Source organism: Toxorhynchites rutilus, chromosome 1 (assembly GCF_029784135.1).
Source record: "Toxorhynchites rutilus septentrionalis strain SRP chromosome 1, ASM2978413v1, whole genome shotgun sequence".
NCBI lineage: Eukaryota > Metazoa > Arthropoda > Insecta > Diptera > Culicidae > Toxorhynchites > Toxorhynchites rutilus.
The window spans coordinates 140,687,645-140,697,955 of NC_073744.1; the positions used below are offsets into that span (position 1 = coordinate 140,687,645).

General features: G+C 40.6%; 1 protein-coding gene across 1 annotated transcript; it reads left to right on the forward strand.

The window, feature by feature from the left end:
- Positions 1-1,223: 1,223 nt before the first annotated feature.
- LOC129767494 (NECAP-like protein CG9132) lies at positions 1,224-8,576 on the forward strand. Its single transcript, XM_055768472.1, has 4 exons — positions 1,224-1,912; positions 1,976-2,166; positions 2,230-2,411; positions 7,001-8,576. The coding sequence occupies exons 1-4, from the start codon at positions 1,624-1,626 to the stop codon at positions 7,062-7,064; spliced, it is 726 nt and encodes a 241-aa protein (XP_055624447.1). The 5' UTR covers positions 1,224-1,623; the 3' UTR covers positions 7,065-8,576.
- The last annotated feature ends 1,735 nt before the right edge of the window (positions 8,577-10,311 follow it).

The window sequence follows — 10,311 nt, forward strand, 5'->3', positions numbered from 1 at the left end:
GGTTAATCTTGGTTATGCAAAACGCTGCAATGTATGGGTTCTACACTAGTTGACCGACCTTTACTTGGAGGAAGTTGTTCTTCAGAACTCTCCTAGGTTTGGAATTTCTTTGACGAAAAATTCCCCCGACCAGAACGGGAATCGAACCCGAACCCCCGGCATGTTAGGTGTAACGCTAACCACTCGGCCACGGGAGCACCGACTAAGAATACGCTACTGCGAAATATCACACAACTCCAACAGAAAATTCATTCATCCTCTTTGCGATCTGTGCGAGATCCGCAATTCGCTCGAACACATCGTTTGTGTTTGCTTGAAATACGAGAACTTCCGGAACTTTTACGAGATCAGCGGGAGGACTTGTGTTCATTCTTGGCGAAGACCCTTCATAAACTGCTTCGTTTTCTAAAAGATGCCAACATGTATTTTAAAATTTAAAAAAGAAATTTTTATCCAAAGATCTTTGTTGTTTTCCCTTGGCAATAAGGGGAACAAGAAAAGTCGGCATCTTCGAACGGCGGGGATTCGCCAACTTCAGGAATCTTGGCAATCGAACATCTTCGTCAAACGACCAAGGAAAAAAAGCCAAAGTTTAAACGTGTCGAATTTCTCATGATATAAACATTTTAAATTGTTTATCCGTATCTGCATGTATGTAAAATCAATTAATGTTATTATTTTTGGGTCGTTTTTGCCAGTCTAGAGGTCTCACAAGAAGATAGGATAGAAGAAAGTCCTAAAAAATTTAAAAAAACGCCATATAACGTAATAACAATGTGAATGAAATTTCGAAGAAACTTAACAGCTATACAAATAACTTCACGGGAAATGTTTGAGAATCAAAGAATTGAGAACAACCCGCTTCTATTTAGAGAGCTAACATTTCTATCAATGTCAAACCATAGAATAAAAATAGAAACAAACATAAAATTAATTTCAAGCGCAATTCAATTATTTTCCGATGTTTTTTTTTCTCAAAAAATGTTGAAATGTCCACGTCGTGGACAACAGAGGAGGGGTATAGATATCCACGATTGTCCACGGAGGGGGAGGGGGTGTTCAAAATCATGCTTTTACTGTCCACATGGTATGTGGACGGCTCCTTATTTGATCTTTTTCAACAAAAAAATGACAAAAATGGCATATCTTTATCCAGTGCTCTGACGGTGTTATGTACTGTCGGCTTAAATCCAACACCACCCTGTTTTTTGGGTTCTTCTTGAATTGCTTACGTCACTGCCCGTCAAATATCTTCATGATACAACAAAAGAAGAAAGTTTTTGCAGCAGTTGCAGCAAAAATAGCGATAGTGTTTTCTTCAATTTCTACAACAGTTGGTCGATTTCAATCCTGGAAATCGAAAAATTATAAAAGATTCTAACTGTGGGATCTGTGCGGCAACAAAACTGTGCATCACAGCGAGAGCGGCTTTCGATTAACGCGAACGAAATTTTGTTTTGGGAGGCGTATTCTGTACGTGGTGCAGTTCGATTTTTCATCATCCACTTCTATCGTGCACCAGCAATTGTGTTTTATTTTCGAACCAACGGCAGAAGACCGATAGTGCGATAAGAGATTCATTTCGATAACAGCAAAAGCAGAGTGCAGCCACAACACAACACGATGGAGTACGAAAGCGTTGTGCTGGTCAAACACGAAGTATTTGTGTACAAAATTCCACCCCGACAAAGCAATCGTGGCTACCGTGCGGCCGACTGGAATCTGGCCGAGCCCACATGGACTGGAAGACTGCGTATGGTTTCCAAAGGAAAGACGTTGGCCGTCAAGCTGGAAGATAAAAACTCGGGCGCATTGTTCGCCAACTGTCCGATCGAATCGTACCCCGGGCTGGCTATTGAGTCTGTTTCCGACAGCTCGCGATATTTCGTCCTCCGAATACAGGACGATAACGGTATGAGAGAAAACTTAATTTCTTGGGGTTCTATTCTGAGTAAAATGATTCGTCTAATTACAGGTAGGAACGCATTTATCGGACTGGGCTTTGGGGACCGATCCGATTCCTTCGATATGAACGTGGCCCTGCAGGATCACTTCAAATGGGTTAAGAACGAGGAACAAATCGAGAAGGAAAAGGTGGAACCCAAGCAACAGTTGGACCTGGGATTTAAAGAGGGCGAAACTATCAAAATAAATATGAAAATAACGGTATGGGTGTTTATTAGAGTTGTTACATAGACATTACTGAAATAATATGTTTTGAATTCGTAGAAGAAAGACGGATCGGAAGCAGGTGCTAGATCTGCTGCAGGTAAGAAAAGCGGTGGATTGGGACTGCTTCCTCCACCGCCCGGTGGTAATAAGATTGCACCGCCGACGACTTTGTCGCCATCTCATCAACCTACGGCTGGTTCCGCGGGACAGACAGAGTGGGGCGAATTTACCTCCGCGGGGTAAGTGGGCTTGTTAGAAAATTAAGCTTGTTTAGCTTGTTAGAAAATTTAATACTGGATACAGTTTTAAAACATTTGATTGATTGATTCTTTGTTCTTAAAAGTCTTTAAACTTTGCAGTTCATTCGCCTCTACGAAACATTTGAATGCACCTAGATTATTAGGGCGAATTTAACACGCAGCTGAAACGCGAATAAGATCGCTGCCCCAAAAATTATTATTGATTAGATAATCATTGGAGATTTCAGTGCTCAGATTCGTGATTAATGTGTGAAACTAAATTTATTATTTAAAAAGGCCTAAGATTTATCGATTTCGCCACCTCCGAGAACATGATCGTACGTGGCCATAGCTTCTTCCATCACAAATTCCTCTACTGATGCAAGTCAAACGGATTCCCAAATTGGATTGGACGATCAGCACTTCTCAGACATATCTGACGTCAGAAACTATTGAGGCGCTAACATCAATTCGGAGTACTACTTAATGAACTATCAGCTGTAAACATCATTCCGTACTGATGCCCGTGACGGTTACACTGCCGGAAGATGATGAACTTAAAAAGCTCTTCTTGAGGACTGTTCGAACATGAAAAAACAAGCATCAACAGTGTAGCGGAGAACATCCTAGGTCACGTAGAACGAAGATGGCGGTACAGAAACGGAGACAACAAACATATCTCTTTCGGGAGAAGAAGGGCTGGTAATATGAGAAAGAGGAACGCGAAGAACTAGAACAACTGCATCACTCTCATGAGACGCGGAAGTTTTCCCAAAAACTCAATGTGTCCGGAAAAGCCTTTGTACCACGAGCATAAATGTGTCGGAATATGAAATGTGTCTGAATGGCTCAGGGAGAGGACCTAGATAACAAGAGAAGCGATTATCTTTGTACAGTATATAATAAAGAAGAGCCACTCCCAGTAGAAGTTAAGCTAAAACGAATTGAAGTATGTCATCAACTGCCTGCATCGACTGATTATCACAATTCGGGAAACAGAATCGAATTAGAGGAAACATGGGGTTATTACGGCATGTGAAGATGGTAGCTCTGGATCTGGAGAAGGTGTACAACCGAACCTGAATTCTTCTAGTTCTGAAGACACTGGCAGACTGGGAGGTAGAAGGTAACCTACTACACTTTGTGAAAAAACTTCGCGACAAACCGAACCATCGAGGTAAAAGTTGGGAACTGCAGCTCCAGGCACTGGGCTGTCGAATTAGGATTCTGTTTTACGTTACAAAGAATGGACACATGGTGGTCTGCAGTCGCAAACACCAAGATCACAATTCGGGAGTCTAAATTTAAAATGATCGCATTCTTCGCCGTAGAACGTTGAGGATCCTGGGAGTGGTCGTCGACTGTAACCTGAACTAAAACAGTTGTATGAATTCCAACAAAGATCCGGTGGTCGATCGCATATCAGTCTAGATGCTCAAAGCTGACCCCGCACTATCTGCAGAAATCTTGCATCATTCATTCATATATGTCGGGGAACCGGCCACATTTCTGGCCGACTGGATACATAACATTCTTACCAAGGTCCTGAAGAAAAGGGACCTGACTGAATGTGACAACTAGAGAGACATCATGCTGCTGTGCGTATTTCTTAAAGTCCTGTGCAAGGTAATCCTCAACCGGGTCAAGGAGAAGATGGATGCGATGCTCCGATTCACATTGTTACGCTGCGCATTATTATCGAGCAGATCAATAAATTCCAGGAGTCCCTATAACTGGTGTTCATCGATTACGAGAAAGCTTTCGATCGCCTCAACTACGATAACGAGTACGAGATCACGGTGGCTGCTATCGATCGTGAACCGATCAATGGGCTTCTTTGGGAGCCTATTAGGATGAAGCACCCGAACGACTTTGCTTTTACCGACGACGACGACGCACTTGTATCGACGCGGCGCTCTGATGTGCAGAGTAAGCTTGATGACCTGGCCGCATGCTTATCCGCGGTTAGCATGAGTACCAATGTCAGCAAGACGAAAGCTTTGGGTGCCAACACGATCACGCCTTCCAGATTTACAGTAGACGGCCAAGCAGTGTAGAGGATCGAGAATTTCCAATATCTTGACAGTCATATTGCGTCAGATAGCGGGATCAACATCGATATATGCGCTTGGATTAATAAGACGGCCTTTGCGAGTTTAAGTAAGACTTGAAAGGCTAACCAGATCAGTCACCACACCAAAATCCGGATCTTTCGGGCCTGGTGGGCAGACAACTGGATCTCGAATGACGAGCTCCATCGTCGTTGCCACCGATATAAACAGATATCAAGGAGCATAAGTGGCGGTGAATCGTCCACACATTACGGAAGAATGGTACTAAAATCTAGAGACAAGCATTAGACTGGAACCCGCAAAGCAATCACAGCAGAGGCAAACTCAAAGATTCCTGACGACGGAGTCTCACATGCGAGATAAGAGGAGTCGATCTAAACTTGACCCGGACACGAGTTAAGGCTAGATCTGCGGATCGCCCAGGATGGAAGCTTCTAATGAAGCCACTATGCTCCCAGCGTGGAGTGTAGCAACAATTAGTAAATAAGATCCGTTTATGGGTGGCCAGAGCTATCAACGGCCGCTTCACCTACGGCGCAAATTGATGTGCCTGGCCAGAGATGTAGTCTTGAAAACTCTATCACCGATTTACAACAATGCACTGCGGGCCATCTTTGGCCTGCTACCATCAACACCAGTAGCCTCAGCATGCACTGGAGTAAGGAAATTTTAATTTGACATCCTCGTGGTCCCCAGAACTGCGAGCTTCCTCGCTAAAACCAGTGTAGGTGAGGAGACACACCTGACAGTCCTAATCCCAAGCAGCAGGTGACACACTTCAATCTCCCATCGATAGCTAAACACCTTTGGTTTGGGACTAACGGCAGAACGTCGCCGGCGTTCCGAGTGGATAATTCCATAATGAACAACCTCCGAGCTAGGACGAGCTTTGTGAGTCTGAAGCAAACCTTTGTTGAACTTGTTTCAGGAAAACACCTCAACTACGAGATTCGGTACACGGGTTATATAAACAACAACTTTATGATCTTCTGCGAAAAACTCGCCGACATCTGTCGGGTGTTCTCGGTCGTAACAGCCGGAATTTTCGAAGCTGCCACGATTCCGTCAACCAATTATCGATCGATAATCCTTTCTCATGTGGCTCATCGGATAAAGTGTCACTGCCACATGTGAGCGGACACTGCACTGAAAGGTAAAACTTGCAGCTTGCAGCGAAATTTGCAGCTTCTATCCGCGTTGACGGCCATGATCTTCGTATTACGAAATGGGGTTTGCAAATGAACAAACTTAAAAAAATTATGAATGAAATTATTTTCCCTAAATCAAATTAGCACTCTATGTAAATGAAAATCACTTTTGCTTGCAAGTAGTGAAAAAATATACAAAAATTGTGTCTAAAGATAATTTTATATTATAATGGTAAGCTTTGGTGAGAATCTGAAAATTCATAGGAAGTGGTTTAAATTAGGGTCAGAACAACGCACTTCTAGTAGGTAAATAACGCCAAGCAAGAATTTTCATACAAATTTTAGTAATTTCAAACTTCCTTAGGGCCGACTTAATTAGGTACATATAGAGGTGGAGCAGTAGGCGAAGTGTATCTGTATTGGCAAACAAAATATCGTGTCGTAATTATTTGCATTCAATATGGAATGTATATGAAAGAAACAAAACAATGTTGAAAGTACTCACGGTTGCGTGATAATTTGAGCCAAAATTCCCATAAAATCATTCAAGTGGTTGTTTTTTAAAAGATGACAATTATATCGTGGCTAATTTCGATTATTCATGTGGTATAAAGGTCCAGAGAGCAGTCGTATGTTTTGTTCTCGAAAGTAGTAACATTTTCGGTGAAATTTTGATTAATTGGCGATTATTATCTCACAACATACACACCGACACCGAGAGCCTTCGAAACATCTACTTCATAACGGTAAAATATTGAAGCTTTGTTTCTATGAACGTGGGGGAGTGAAAATGCCACATGAAAATAACACTTTTATCCGTCTTTTTCTACGTGATTTCACAAATATTCACTCCACGCTATCACATTAGCCTCATATGCAGCGGGAGCTCTACAAAAATGTACGTTTTTAATTGATAAATTACTACCTGAAAATAGCATTTTCACATGGATGCGGTGGGCAATCAGAAATAAACACAACGACTGACGTCACTATTTGCGAGGCAGCGCATGCTATGTCGCTCGAAACTCGACCATCTTCAATTACCTTTTTTCCAGGCCGACTAATCTGATAGAGAAGAGTTGGGCTCATACAAACTAATGTCGTATCCAGATGTCGACACCATTCCACCGTCAACGCGAATTTACCAGTCATGGTACTGCCAGTGAGTGGTCATTATCACTTTGGAGACTTGATAGTTACAAGTAACAATTTGTTATTTTATTTTTTTAATGAAAATCGAATGAGAGACGAATCAGCACAGGAGGCTGAATTTATTTTTTTAATAAAGAACAAAGAAATTTTGGTACTCAATTTTTACCTGCCCCAAAAATGAAAATAATAATGTACAAAACCTTCCATTTTCTTACAGAGCAAAGCCACAAGCTGCAGCAACGACGCCGAGCAAAACGAACGCTAACTGGGTGCAATTCTAAGCAGTAGAGAGGTAGATCATTGCCTCTCCTCTCCACACACGAATCTAGCAGAAGTTGTTGATGAAAGTGGGATTCCACATAATTTGCCCGCACTACACTACAATGTAGTAGATCAGAAGAAAAAAACAACAACACTAAACTAATCCCACATATTTCGTTTGAACTTAGAAGGAAGTATCATTATTGAGGGGCAAGTCTACTAGTGTGTGCAGTTTCTGTCTGTTCTCTTGGTTAGAGAGAATCTGTAATTGTCAGTCGTAGATTGACGTATTAACGAAGCGAAGGGTAGAGAGTAGAAATAGTAAATCCAACAATACAATCTGATACCTAAATCTGTGTATATTCATATACAACCGGTAAGCAACTTAAAACAATATAAAGAAAGGAACACCCCAATATTAAATTTTCCATTGTTTGGGGTTTGACCACGCTTACTTTTTCCTAAACCAATCTGAAGTTGTAGACGGAAGGAGACCAGGTTTGCTTTTGTTTCGTAATCAAAACGCTTAGAAAAACACACATATACACACAGCGAGCGAAAATGTTTCAAAGTTGGTTCAATGGTACAGCCTGTTAGATATTCTAGTAGAATAGATGTATAACGGGAAAGGACAAGTGTTTTTATTTTACATTTCAGAAAACGAGACGTATGTCACACGGCACACGAAAAATGTAGAGCGAAATCACTCGTAATGACTCGTTATATTGGATATTATCATGTTATGGAAACTGTTATCGCTATAAATGTTCGGATACTCCACTTACTTTTCGCATTCGTTTGGATTGTTTGCCACCACAAAACAAAAACTAACAAAAAAAAAACAGTGGCGATGGTTTCTTCTTGGACACATGGTAAACTGAACATTAACCCCCTATAATCTGATAAACTACACTAGAGAAACATGAGAAAAGACCATTATGTCCAAGCGATACCTAACGTATATCATATACACACACAAACATACATACATGTAGTAGACATCAAAACAAACAAACCAATAGTCATAGAAGCCGCTTTCGAGGATAGGGAGAAGAATCTTATATATCCTGAGTATAGGAAGAACAGTAATAGTAGAACTAAACAAAGTAAATCGTATATTCCTGACGCTGACAGACTGCGGCTTTTTGCTGGGGAAGGCTGCGTCCAAGCTCAAAACTGAACACTATAAAGCTGACAAGTGATTTGTTTTGTTTTTAACACGGTACACGGTACTTGTATATTCGATTACGCAAGGGAGTACAACAATCGCCTTGAGAGATTGCCGCTTTTATTACATTTGTTGTGGAAGAAGAGAACATATGTATTTTAGTTTTTCCTTGAACAATATTATTTTCCACATTGATTGTTTTTGCGACTAACGATCGGGCGAACTACTGTTAGTGATTGATAACTTTTGGTTTGATTATATTTTTTTTATGTACATGTAAATTTATTATGAAGGATCGAGAGGAAATAATTATATAACATTGTAAGGTATATACTAGAAAATATCAATAAATTGTCACGAATTATGTCTACTGTCGAAGCTGAATCGTATATTATCACAGACAACTGAAATACGAGTGTGTCTCTCATTTTCATTAAATTGAAGGTACCGTGAAGCTCTCTACAATACCCTCATTCAATTCCGTTTGCTTTCTGCTGTTGTCGTTCTGTTGAATTTGAAAGCAGACGCTTAAAAGTGCTCTACTCATTATCATTTGAATGGGCTTTATGTCGCGTTCAGTTTAACGTGTGAAAGGACGAAGTTTCATTGGAGTAATTTCCCTGATCGTTTTTCCAAAAAAAGTGAAATTAAAAGAAGCATATGAGGGTTTTATAACCAGCGCCGATAACTGATTGCGCCTGCTAGTCTACTGCACATTCTTTCACATCGTCATTTACATTAGTTTCAGTGAATATGATTCGACGAAATTTTCATTCGAAATAAGCTTCTTTCATTCGACATGAAAACCTTTCACTTTCATTTGACGATTTCATAATTTTGCTTCGGTGTGGAAAATGAATTAAATGGACGTGAAGCGAAACGAGGCTGTATGAAGGTAGAGTGATTTTGTCTTTATTGGGCGTGAACAGGGAGTAGCACTATTTTCGGTCTGCACGAGTTTGCAGCATATTGAGTGACCATTTGTAAATCTAAATGAAATTGTATGGCATTGGTGGATACACTCAATAGAAATTGAAATTGACAGAAGAGAAAGGAAGAAGTAAAAAAGCTTTTAGTTTCGAAGTTGTCAAGCCCTGCGTACAATATCTACAAAGGAACTGGTTTTAGCTGGTCCCGGCCAAAAATACGTCCACGAAAAACGTAGGTAATTCCGAACGAGAATATTTTTTTTTATCCCATTTATTTATTTATAAGACTCATTAGCATTTTATCTGTAACAGAGCCGGGTTTTTATCGTGTACATCTACATATGTTTATGTTTCTATAAATTGTAAATTACACAGTAGAAGTAGTAGCCATTTAGGCGTTAGGTTTTCTGTTCCATTACATTATGGTAAATTACACTGTAGTAGCCTAAATGGCGTAAGGGTATTCTATCTGTTCTTCCATTGTTCAGCTGACCGGACATCGGAGACAGATGATATTGATCATTGTTGGGTTATTTATAGAACAGCAGCCCGATGTTTCTTACAGAGCAGAGCAGTTGTATGGATGAATCGATCTTTGTTCCACCGTGGATCGATCTCCATAGCTGATGATGGTTGCATGGACGTAGTTATTCTATAACAACACAAAGATGGTCAAATTGAGGGCCCTGAGTTTGAACTCACGATCGATCGCTTAGTAAGCGAACGCGTAACCAAGTGGCTACGAAGACCCCCTGAACGAGAATCTTACACTGCACTGTTTTATGGAAACAATCCAAGGATGTCGAAAGAGATCTGACAGAGATTACCCGGGCCGCTACGGAATTGGTTAGATGAACTGGGAACATATTTTTCCTGTTTCTCAAAGATGATTTTTATTCTTGGTTTGTCCAGCGAAAATATCGTTTCCTATCATACTCTTTCTAGATGAACAGAAGTCACATGTCTCATATGAGACGATGCAGCTATGCATGGAAAAAACGAAATCCTAGTTTGTTTTTCACTAAATTCCACTTAAATCACTCAGCCGCTGGACGTTTCGTCGTATCCGGCTTTTTCCTTAAAAATCAAGTTTTGGTAGAATGGAGGATCGAAAATAACGGTGAAATACTTCCGAGGAAGGAAATTGCACCTCTCTTAAAACAAGCTGTG

What these genes read in the sequence shown, in the direction of transcription:
- LOC129767494 (XM_055768472.1), top strand. Translation starts at nt 1,624, where the DNA reads ATGGAGTACGAAAGCGTTGTGCTGGTCAAACACGAAGTATTTGTGTAC. An exon ending in CCGAATACAGGACGATAACG is followed by an intron (nt 1,913 to 1,975) that starts GTATGAGAGAAA and finishes GTCTAATTACAG; the next exon opens with GTAGGAACGCATTTATCGGA. An exon ending in GGCGAATTTACCTCCGCGGG is followed by an intron (nt 2,412 to 7,000) that starts GTAAGTGGGCTT and finishes ATTTTCTTACAG; the next exon opens with AGCAAAGCCACAAGCTGCAG.